This window comes from Mesocricetus auratus, unplaced genomic scaffold (genome assembly GCF_017639785.1).
Source record: "Mesocricetus auratus isolate SY011 unplaced genomic scaffold, BCM_Maur_2.0 Super-Scaffold_6723, whole genome shotgun sequence".
NCBI classification, from domain to species: Eukaryota; Metazoa; Chordata; class Mammalia; order Rodentia; family Cricetidae; genus Mesocricetus; species Mesocricetus auratus.
In genome coordinates, this window is record NW_024429183.1 from 2335663 (window position 1) to 2346882 (window position 11220).

The window sequence follows — 11220 nt, forward strand, 5'->3', positions numbered from 1 at the left end:
ACTGTCCCTGCAGAAAACACCAGGTGAGAAGGGTGGGAGGGAGGGAGAGGACACAGGAGCCAGCTGGGTAGGGAACCCTGGGGCTGCAGACTAGGGACAAAACCATGTGGGCCAGAAGCTGACCTGAGCTGGGTCATGGCCCTGCCATCCTGCAGAGAATGGTCTACGGGTGTGACGGGCACCGAAGCAGCTGCTGTGAGGCCTGGAGGTATGGGTTCCTAAGTGTCAAGGTATGGGTGAGGAGCTAGGGAGGGCTGGCTGTGGAGCAGAGCTGAGGGAAGAGTTGACCGTTAGGCTGATTCACTTGCCTGTGCATCAGTGGGCTATGAAGGCTGCTGCCTGGGTCCCCCAGTCCGTGGCTAAACTCTGGAGCCTGCTGCATGGAGCTGCTGGGTCGCTCAGCTGACACCAGGTCAGGACAGCTGCTGCCGGCTCAACAAGCATCCACTGGAGCCCTGTGATGGGTGGACCTTTTGAAGGCGACCACTCAGAAGTCTCCACAGAGCTCTCCGCACCCCGAGCCTAGCACCTCAGACCTCATTCCCGTCCATTTCTGCAGTCCTTGGGCCTGTGCTGCCCTTCTGGAGTCAGCAGAGGACAAGGGCTGCCTGAGAGGGACGGCCTGGCCTATCATCACCGTGGAGCTTCTGTTCCCAGCATTCCACAGTTCCATTGGAAGTCTGGCTCCCACAGAGCATCATGGTTGTGGGGGACGCAGAGGGTGCACAGGCAAGTAGGTGGCCACTTCTCCCAGATATTTCACAGGGAGCCCTAGGGCCATGGGGGGCAGGGTGACAGGCATTTGGGAAGTAGCAAGTTATTAGAGCCTGTGTGGGCCTCTTCCCTTTCCTGCTCTGATGACAGTGAGGAAGATGATGGTGACACCATATCCCACAGCATATTGGGGGAGGATGGAGTGAAGGAAGACCAGCCATAGCCACTGAAAGAACGTGCCGCCACTGGAGACAGGGAGGAAAGGGTGGTGATGATACCAGTGACCCCAAGAGGAAAAGGTAAGAGCCAAGACAGCAGAGCTGAAAGTGTCTGCCCTTGGGATGGTCACAATACCACAGTCAGAGAAAGAAGCTAAGACCCCCTCATAGCAAGGGCACCAGGCAAGAAATGTAAACTCAGCACTCAGGAGGCAGAGGCAGGTGAATCTCTGTAAGTTCAAGCCCAGCCTGGTCTACATAGCTAGTTCTAGGACAGTCAAGGCTACACAGAAAACCCCTGTCTTGAAAAACCAAAACACCACCACCAAAACCAAACAAAAACAAAAAATCCACCTTAAATTAAAAAAAAGAAATGTAAACTGACACTGGTCAGAGACACTGGGGTGAACTTGCCCTAGAACCTTCCAAAGTCCAGCTTGAAAGACCTGGAAAGTGTCCCTCCCCAGCAGGGGAATGTGTTCTTAGCATTTTGTTTTCATTTTTCTGCCTTCCTTCCTTCCTTCCTTCCTTCCTTCCTTCCTTCCTTCTTTCCTTCCTTCCTTCCTCCCCCCATCATTCTTTTGAGACAGACCTGGAATTCTTGGCAATCCTCATACTCTCAAGTAGTTTCTGTGCTCAACCTCCTGAGCAGTCAGGGTGACATCTCTCCTGCAGCTTGGACATCTAGCTGTGAGCTTGCTCTACCATCCAGTGTGGCTGTGGAACTATTCTCCTTTCTCGCATCCTCAGAGTTTTCTTTTTGTTGAGTTGCTTCCCGTTGTTTATTAGCTGAGGTCCAGCACGCAGCTGCATCAGTCAACACACCTGAATGCAGGGAAGCTGGTGTGGCCACCCCAGCCCACCATGTCTCTGATTGAGCAGTTTGCCAGCTATGGGCTGCCACTGGTCTGTGGCACAGCTGCAGCAGTCTGAGGCCTAGGGGCCGTGGGACAAGCGCCCTCTTCTTGGTGGATGTGGCTGTCAGAGGGTTGCTGGGAAGAGCTTGCTTCAATCTGGGATCCTCTAGTGGCAGACCCTTCTCATGGGAAGGTGACTCAGTAAACAGATGAGAAGGAAGGCCCAGGGACAGAGATCCAGGGTGACTGTAGGGACGTATTCTAGAGTGACAGCAGGTGTCCACATTCTACTCTTTTGCTAAGGGCAGCCCCGGGATGGGGCTGGAAGGAGCCACCTAGCAGAAGTCTGTTCCCTTCAGCTACCCATTTGCTAATCGGCAGCTTAGTTTCCTTGGTGCTTAACTTCTGCAGTTCTTTGTCAATTTTGTATTTTAACCCCGGCCTGAAGTACGGCTGGATAAGATTTTCTCCCACTCTGTGGGCTGTTTCGGGGTAGGTGAGTGAGATGTGTGTGGCACGCGGATGGTTGTTGGAGGACAGCTTGCGGGAGTACTCGCCTTTCGCCATGTGAGTCTGGGATCGGACTCAGGCAGCAGGCACCCTAGTCTGCCGAGCTATCTATCTCACTGGCCAAGAGCACCAAAGCCCTGGATGGAAACATTTCTTTTAAAGTTACAATTTGCGCTATCTGACGGGTGTGTGAAGTTCAGGGTCACGAAGCTGCCACCCCATTTGATAACAAATGGCTTTGGATAGAAGTGGGACCATTCTGGTCCTACCTCCTCTGTCTCTTTTCAGGGAATCGGGGCAGGGATCGGGACCGGGGTGCCTCGCGCGTGCACAGGACCATCCACAGGAAATGGTGAGTGGTCTCGGGCGGGTTCCACGTCAGCTTGGGCGACGAGAGTCAAGGGAGCGAGAGCCAAGTGTTCAGAGGCCACTCTATCCCATGGTTCCCATCATCCGCAGCTGCGAGTAGCCAATCAGCTGTCAGCTCAGTGCACGACCAATACGGCAACTCCTGATTGGCTGATTGAAGGCCAATCAGTGGGTCCAGCGGGAAGCTGTTGCGAAGCACCCTGACTCTCCAGCCCTTACGAGGACTGTGGACCTCGCCTGGACCTGGTCTGACACGACTGTGTAGCGCATGCCCAGCACAGTGCATCATGACAGATCAGGTCAGCCCAGAGCCTACACAGGTGACCTTGGAGCTCACCTGTGAGTGCCTGGAGCCCCGGGGCTGCCTGGTCCAGCGGTAGCGCAGTGCCAAGGAAACGGAAAGGCGACTTAACTCTTTCCATCCCTGGAAATGTCAGGAGCAGGCCTTCAAGCATGGCTGTATCCAGGTGTGCAAAGACTGTGGCCCCGCATGGTTTCTCCTTAGCCCTCAACTTTCCCTTCTGCTGGCTTCCTTCCCAGGCCGGGGGACCACCCAGACACATATATTTCCTTGTTATTAGGGTAGCTCCTTCATCAAAGAAGGAGGCTAGCTAGCTGCTCCTACTAGTTCCAGCAGGCAGTTCCAAACTTAGTTTCAAGGGTTATGACGCTGTAGTGACCAGTCTCTGAGACCAGCTGGATCTTGCCTCCAGGCTGGGCCGATGTGGGTAGGCTGGATGCTGAGCAGGTCATTCCCCGTGTCTTGTTTTCCGTCATCAGCTAGGAAATGGAGTCCAAAGGCCTGAAGCACACCCAGACACTCTTGCGATCCCAGCACTTGGGAGACTGAAGCAAGAGGATTGCTGTGGGTTCGAGGCAAGCCTGAGTTATATAGCAAAATCCTGCCTCAACCAAACAATAATGATTGTAATGATTATAATGAAACACAAAAACACTCGGATAGTGTGTGCTTTCTGACAGGAAGCAAGCTGACATCTGCTATGGAAGATCAGTTTTGCTTGGCACTCAGTGTCTACACACCAGAGATTCTCATGGCGAACACCCTGAGTGTGAGGCTGGGATCGGGGAAGAGTAACTGTTACTCCAAGAATTCTGTCCTTCTGTGTCCTCTATCCTTTTCTGTCCCCTTCTTCTCTCTGCCCTGTCCCCTGTTCTGTCCTCTGTTCCTCTATGTCTTGTCATGTTTTCCTTGAGGCAAAGTCACCAGGTCTACTGGTTTTGTTGCAGTTTTGACAGGCTCTCCTAAGCCTGTGTATACCCAACAAAGCCTCAATGGAGCCCTGGGACCCTCCTGAGAAATAATCCCGGCCTTAGCTGAAGCAAGTTGGCTTGAGAACACAGGGTACCACACCAGTGGGGGAAGTTGCCACGTGAGTGAGCCTGCCCTTCTGTCACCAGGAAGCACCTCCTGGGCTCAGAAGGAAGACTTCTCCACACTGAGCTTAGTGCCAAGGGTCACCAGTGCCCAGTCTACAGTTTGCACAGAGCCAGAACACTCAGCTGTGTGTTCTTCTTTTCTAGGAAGGGTTCATTTCAGACCTTTGGAAAGGAAGTTTGCATCACGGGTCACTCGGTGAGGACATGCCCTCAGCCTCTTGTCCCTCCTATGGGTGACGGGGGGCAGGGAGGGCAGATGAGAGTCTAGAGCTGGGTCCTGCATAGAAGCATGTGGTTGTATGGGTCATCTCTGTGTCCCCATATCTCCGTGTAGTGTCACCTCCTCCCTTCTAGTCTCCCCCTGAGCCCAGGCACCCCAAGAAATCCAGAAGTCCTTTTAGTGTCTTGTCCTGGCTTCTTCATCTGCCCCATAGAGGGGGTGGTGGCCGCAACACATGGTTAGCACCATGCAGAAAGCCACAGGTATATCAGGGAGTAGTCACCTCCTCCTGGCTCCAGTTGCTCAAATCTTCCATAGACAGACTTGGGCTCAGTGAGGCAGTGCTGAGTGGTCAGGATTCCCCCCAACCTGGCTTGTAGACCCAAGCTGGTAAACATGTACCAGCCTCATCCTGAGCCCCCTGTCCCTTCCCTGGGGGCTGTCCTCCACTCCTGTCACACTTAGTTTCGTCCCCTGTGCCTTGCTCAGGTGCTACCTGGTTAGTCCTGACCTCTGTGTGTCTCGCTCAGGTGTCTCCCAGCCTCCGCACTGTCCTCCAGGAGTACATGTGTTGCCAGTGCTATTCCAGGTTTGGGGGTCACTTGCCTGTGCCCCGGGCCGATGCACTGCTACCCTACTGGGTCCCCCTGTCCCTGAGACCACGAAAGCAGGTAACTAAGTGACTTGGCAGGTCATCGCTTAGGGCCAGGACACATGTCCAGGTCCAAAGCCCATCAGAATCACAGGTATTCTATGACTGAAGTTTCTGGGACACAGTTTTGGTTTTAGCTGTGAGTACTCTCCACTGAGTGACAGTCCCTGCCCACATTCCTCCTCTTTCCTATCTACTACCCCTTTTGTTTGTGTGTGTGTGTGTGTGTGTGTGTGGTGTCATGGTACACTGTGGAGATCAGAAGACTATATTTGTGGGTTGATTCTCTCCTTCAACCATGTGGATTCCATGGATCAAACTCATGTCAGGCTTTGTGGCCATGCACCCTTGCCTGCTAAACCATTTCTTTGGCTTGCATAGCTCTTTTGAGATTCATTCATGTGATGTGTGTATTAGGTCACCCTTGTACCTGCTTCTCTCCTGTGGGTACCATGTCCACTGATAGCTGTTCACTGAGTGTCATGGCATTGACACCCATGGATTGGCGCATGCCCTCATCCTCCAGGGCCAAAGGACCTCAGAAATAACTACTTGGACTTGTGCAGAGAGGTAGAAGGGTGGTTACCACTTGTCCCTGCCACAGGCTTCTAGACAGTTAATGTACCACCCACAATGTGCCAAGAAGTTCTTTGGCCTGTGAGGTCAAAGTCAGCCTAGTCTACATAGTGAATTTCAGGCCAGTCAGGGCTACATAGAAAGACCCTGCCTCAAAAAAAATGCCAATAAGTAAGTTAATTTAAAAAAATAAAGAAAAAGCCGGGCGTTGGTGGCACACACCTTTAATCCCAGTACTCGGGAGGCAGAGGCAGGCGGATCTCTGTGAGTTCGAGGCCAGCCTGGTCTACAGAGCGAGTTCCAGGACAGCCTCCAAAGCCACAGAGAAACCCTGTCTCGAAAAATAAATAAAGAAAGAAAAGGGACCACACAGTCCCTAATTCTTCCCAAACAGTCCCAGCAAGTGCAGACCCAGGAGTCAAACACGGGCTCCTATAAGGGCTGCTCTCATTCCAGCTACCACAAATACCATGCCTGTTTTGAAATATTTTTATTTATTTATTTAGTGTGTTGTGTATGTATGTGTGTGGGGTATGCATATGTGCCAAGGGGCTTATGTAGAACGTCAGAGGACAATTTATAGGAGTTAGTTCTCTTCTTCCACTGTGAGTCCCAGAGATACAGGTGTACAAGTTAGGCAGTGGGTTCCCTTGTCTGCTGAGCCATTTTGCTGGCCTCTGCCTGGTGGTGCTGGAAATGGAATCCAGGTCTCTGTGCATGCTAGGCAAGTACTCTGCTAGCTGTGCTACAGCCTCCCCTATGTAGACCAGGCTAGCTTTGAACTCACAAAGATCCACCTGCTTTCTGAATGCTGTAATTAAAGGCATGTGTCACCGTATTTGGTGCCTCCCTCACCCCTTTGAACCTTTCTTACTGTCCACTGGTAGGTCTCAAAGATGATTCGACGTTATATCCCCAGAGCCATAAGGTCATGTCGTTGCCCCTGCCACTCCTTTGGGGGCTGCCTTCCAATGCCCAAGGATAGGGCTGTTATGCCCTATTGGGTGCCCCAGGGGCTGAGGTCACAGAAGAAGGTAAGAAGGGGGCTTGCGATACAGGGATGAATGAGGAGTGGGAAGGGGAAGAGCCCATGGTGAGGGCAGCTGAGGGCAGAAGGTCACATCCTGAGGACGCTGCTGGGAAGTGCAGGCCTCATCCTCTGAACACAGTGAAGAGCCATCTGGTATCCAGGCTACCACACCTTTCCCTTTTTGCTGTTTCCTCCTCCCTCTTTCTCCCCACCACGCCCTGTGTCCAGCCCCATCTCTCTGTGTCTGTGCAGAGTCCTGCAGGGGTGGCCGGTAGGGACCGTGGCTCTGGGCTTCCTCCCTCTGCAGCCACCTGCACCCCCACAGCTGCGGTTCTAGGCCGTGATGCCCACATTGTCCACATCAGCCTTCCTGTAGCCTGGAGGGCCTTCCCAGCTTTTGGGGCTACTTAGAAGTCTTTTTTTCCTCTTCTCTTGCCTTTCCACTTTTGGGTTCTTCATCACTGAGCAGCAAAGAACTTGGCCCTAAACTGGGAGCCACAACACCCCTGCCCTGAGGTCTCAAGTCCTGATCACTCCCCAACACACTGTGGGTCACTAGATGGACAAACTGACACATTTTCTCATCTCTCAGGTGGTGAAGAGGCTGGAGAATGTTAAAGACACTCCAGGTAACTCCACACCATGTGTCAACTCATCCTGCTCTGGGAAGCAGGCGGGCAAGGACACATAGGTGACTCAACCATCTCCAACCCTTGCCAGGTGTCAGCAGCTGCCTTTTTACAAATGACACAGGTAGACCATCAGTCTTAGCAGTGACAAGCTGGGGCTGATGACGTCTAAGATGGTTTTATTTAAGCTATAAACTTTTGTGATAGAGTTTGAGGCCAGCCTGGGCTACAAGAACTTCTGTGACTTGTGGTATGTAGTGTATGCATATGTTCATTTTTGAACTGGTGTGCATTTCTGATGTGACAGCTCTTATCATACAAACACTCACATGTGTGCATGCCTTACACAATCACAACAGAGTGTGTGTGTGCTGCACAGTGTATTCATATGCTCATGCATGTGACTTGGCATGCATGCATTCCTGCATTCATGATTAATAATGTATGCTCATATTCATGTGTTCAGCATATGTTCATACATGCTTGGCAGCACACTCACACATTGGTGATATGGCCTTCAAACACACCCCCATGGCTCAGATCCCTGGAAGAGACAGACCCTTCTCCATATTACTCATGGTTTTTGAACTTAGTGTCCTGGACTTGATTTGGAAGGCACTACCAGGCTTTGGTCTGATGTCAGGTGCCTTGGTGCATGATGCCAGCTCTGCACAGGAAATCCTGCGTGCAGGATCTGGGTTGGGAATGGCATTCTAAAGAGGCAGGTGCGAGGAGCTTTCAGAGGGAAAGGATGAGAAAGAAGCTCTCAGGAAATGGATAGCCACCATTTCTCGAGACAGGGTTTCCTGGAACTCGCTCTGTAGACCAGACTAGCCTCAGACTCACAGAGATCCGCTTCCCTCTGCCTCCCGTGTGTTGGGATTAAAGGTGTGTGCCACCAAAACCCGGCCAACCTGTTCTTAAAAGTGTAAAAACGTCCTGTTCCCAACCCCAGAAGCAACAATCCCAGAGTTCAGCTTCTTCCAGCCCTGCAGGCACAACTTGAAGGCATAAGGATTTGAATGGAGACATTGTTGGGGACAGCCTGAGGGCACTCAGCACTCTTATCAGTGTTGGGAAATGTCACAGCAAAACCTTGGAGTGACTTGAGCTTGTTGTCTCAGTAAAATAGATAAGCAGTGGGCTGTACATGAATGCAGCACTTACTATGTAGCCACACAATGGACACATCCCCAGGACACAAGGCTCTGGGAAAATCCGGCCCTAGGAAGGTGTCCTTAGAAGTGTTCAAAGTTGAAACCCTGTAGGGTTCAGACGGAGGGCTGAGTTGTGCCTGGAGGGGCAGAGGGTAAAGTGAAGAGAGACTAGACTTTGACCCCAGGGAGGCTTCCAAGAGCAGAGCAGGGTCTGACAAAGCAAGAAACCCATACCAGAACCTTCTCCCAGGAGTGTGAGAGAAACGGTACTGTCCACAGACCCAGTGGTGGCTCCTTGAGGCCTGTTTTCATTGCTTTCACTTAGAGTACTTACATTATCAGGAAAAGTGAATTTGTTGTCAAATTATAGGATTAGCTGATAGACTTTCAAAACCAGTGTTGAGTTTTACTCCAGTCTTGTTTTCACTTTTTTTGTTTTTAGGACCCACTTACCTTTATTTTATGTGTATGAGTGCTTTCATACATGCAGTGCCCATGGAGGCCAGAAAAGGGTATCAGCCCTAGACCTGGAGTTATGGATTGTTGTGGGCCATCATGTGGCTGCTGGGAATTGAACCCTGGTCCTCTGCAAGAGGGGACAGTGCTCTAGCCTCTGAGCTGTCTCTCCAGAAGCTCCAATCATGCTTTTTAGTTGAGGTGATTTATTTGTTTTGTTTTCAAGATGAGATCTTCCTGTATGTGAACTCCTGGGCTCAAGCTGTGCTCCATCCTCAGCCTCCCCATGGTGGGGACTGCAGTGCTCCACTGTGTCCCTCAGCTCAGGGGCCCTACAGAGTGTGCTTGTCAAGACTCTCACCTGCTCATGTCAGGAGACCTTGGAGGCAGGATCAGGACAGAGTGTCCATGCTTCTGTCCCCTCTTCCAGCGTGGTGTATTTCATCATTTGGTTTCAAATCCAATGGGTTTACATTTGAAGATGTGTGTGTGTGTGTGTGTGTGTGTGTGTGTGTGTGTGTGTGTGTGTGTGTGTGTGTGTGTATGTATGTGTGCTGGAATCACAGTCAGGGCCTTTTGCATGCTGAACTCCATCCCCAGACACAGTTTTGATCTTTGAGCCCCTTTGACAAAGAAGGCTCCATGATATTCTGCTCTGTACTGTGGTGGGATTTTTCAGAAGGAAAATGTATTCGCCATATTGCATTATCATATTAGGAGTATTTTTGCACTGATACGATTAAGGCTTAGATGTCTATCAATACACCAAGGAAGGTGGAGGCCAGCCTGGTCTACAGAGTGAGTTCCAGGATAGCCAGGGCTACACAGAGAAACCCTGTCTTAAAACAACAAAAACAAACGAACAAAAGCAGAAACTGTTGAGTCACCACCCGGCACCTTGGCTGGGTGGGGCCAGTTCCCCACAGATCCACAGTCCTCACTCCTGGGGGCCCCAGAAGGTGTCATGCCGCCTTCAACAGTGCTTCTTTTGCTCCTAGAGTGCTCCCTGGAGTCAAGCAGCTGGCATGGCTGTTGGCGGGTCTGCGGGGACCAGCATCTCCTCCTCAAGTGGCAGCAGCTCCAGGCCCTTCATCAAGATGAGCTGCCAGGCTCTCAGGAGGATAAGCCACATGCTGGCCGCTTAGGCCTCTTCCTCCCCATGAGCTTTAATCTTTTTACCCTGCTGCAGGCTGTCCTGAGGGCCATCCTGGCCATTCGGTGAGCTGCTGGGGAGTTGAGAAAGGGTGGGCCTGGACTCATCACTCCCTTTGGAATCTAGAGACCCTGCCACCAGCATCCTGCCCCAGACTTGCTTTAGGCTGTTTACTGAAAAACCATTGAGCCCTTGGATGACATGGTGACAGCACTTGTAAGACTCTTCCAAGAGGTGCCCCAGGCTTCACAGGCCTGGCTCTGGGGTAGGGGTGTTGGCCCAGCTCCCCTTGTCCAGCTGGGATGTGGGAAGCCCTGTAAACTCTCACACCACATACCTGCTGCCCCTGTGGCTTGGCAGACACCCAATAGCAGGGAGTCCAGCCCAGAGCCTTAAAGGAGCAAGGGTGCTAGGAATCCCCCAAGCCCCCGGCTCTACAAAACTAGGTGTTTCCTTCCTTCCTGAGTGGGTGCTGAAGGTCAGTGGCTCACTGAGTCCCCCAGCTGGGAATCAGAGATCCTGCACTGACCCCAGCCTAGTTCCCCAGTTCCTGAGTGTAGTGGGGGACCCAGTGGCTGAGGGGATGCCCGCACCATCCTCTCTGTGAAGGTTCCTGGCAAACCCATGCCCAGGACAGTGAGCAGTCAGCCTGGGGGACAGTTCCCAGCCCCTGCCTTTCTCTTGGCTTTCTAGCCATTTGTTCTGGGACTGAGGTGGAGACTTCAGCTACTGTCAAGATCCTCAGCAAGAATGGCAGTCACAATCACGGTCCTCAGGGGAGGTCCTCAGATCAGGAGGATCTGTGACACTTGCAGTCTCCATACATGACAAGATCTGCATCCATGATCCAATCTGAAGTAGAAGCCACCATGTGACTGTTAGTTGAAGGGGGGCTGGTGTGAATGTCCGAACGAGTCTGTTATGAATGCAGCCAATAAATGTTATTTGTGAAACTCTAAAGCAGCCACTTAAAAATTATTTTTATGCTCTGTGCTTTGCCTGCATGTATGTCTGTGTACCGAATGTATACCTGGGTACACATGGAAGCCAGAAGAGGGCATCAGATCCCTGGAACTGGAGTTACAGATGATGATAAGCCATCGTGTGGGTACTGGGAATTTGGACCTGGGTCTGCTGGAAGAAAAGCCAGTGCTTTTAACTACTGAGCAATCTCTCTTGTCCTCAAGCCAGCCACATTTAGGGGTAATCCTTGGTTTTCCTTTGTCCTCTCTGTCTCTGGAGGGGATTCATTTCTACATCTCTTTCCTGTCAAGGATTGGC

At 51.7% G+C, this 11220-nt stretch overlaps 1 protein-coding gene across 3 annotated transcripts; it reads left to right on the forward strand.

Annotated features, from left to right (window-relative positions):
* Positions 1-664: 664 nt before the first annotated feature.
* CUNH16orf95 (chromosome unknown C16orf95 homolog) lies at positions 665-10899 on the forward strand. Of its 3 annotated transcripts, XM_040735734.1 has the most exons (9): positions 665-733; positions 865-1013; positions 2588-2651; positions 4211-4262; positions 4817-4957; positions 6402-6548; positions 7137-7173; positions 9785-10004; positions 10633-10899. In XM_040735734.1, exons 2-9 carry the CDS (start codon positions 986-988, stop codon positions 10649-10651), a joined length of 708 nt encoding a protein of 235 aa, XP_040591668.1. In that variant the 5' UTR covers positions 665-733; positions 865-985; the 3' UTR covers positions 10652-10899. The 3 variants fall into 3 exon arrangements, with proteins under 3 accessions (XP_040591668.1, XP_040591675.1, XP_040591671.1); XM_040735741.1 differs by lacking the exons at positions 665-733; positions 2588-2651 and having other exon boundaries at positions 902-1013; XM_040735737.1 differs by lacking the exons at positions 665-733; positions 865-1013; positions 2588-2651 and adding an exon at positions 2853-3135.
* The last annotated feature ends 321 nt before the right edge of the window (positions 10900-11220 follow it).

Bases quoted from the DNA above. Each gene is read 5' to 3' on its own strand.
- CUNH16orf95 (XM_040735734.1), top strand. From the start codon at position 986: ATGATACCAGTGACCCCAAGAGGAAAAG. The intron at 1,014-2,587 runs GTAAGAGCCAAG...GTCTCTTTTCAG, and splicing joins AGTGACCCCAAGAGGAAAAG to GGAATCGGGGCAGGGATCGG. The intron at 4,263-4,816 runs GTGAGGACATGC...TGTCTCGCTCAG, and splicing joins TTTGCATCACGGGTCACTCG to GTGTCTCCCAGCCTCCGCAC.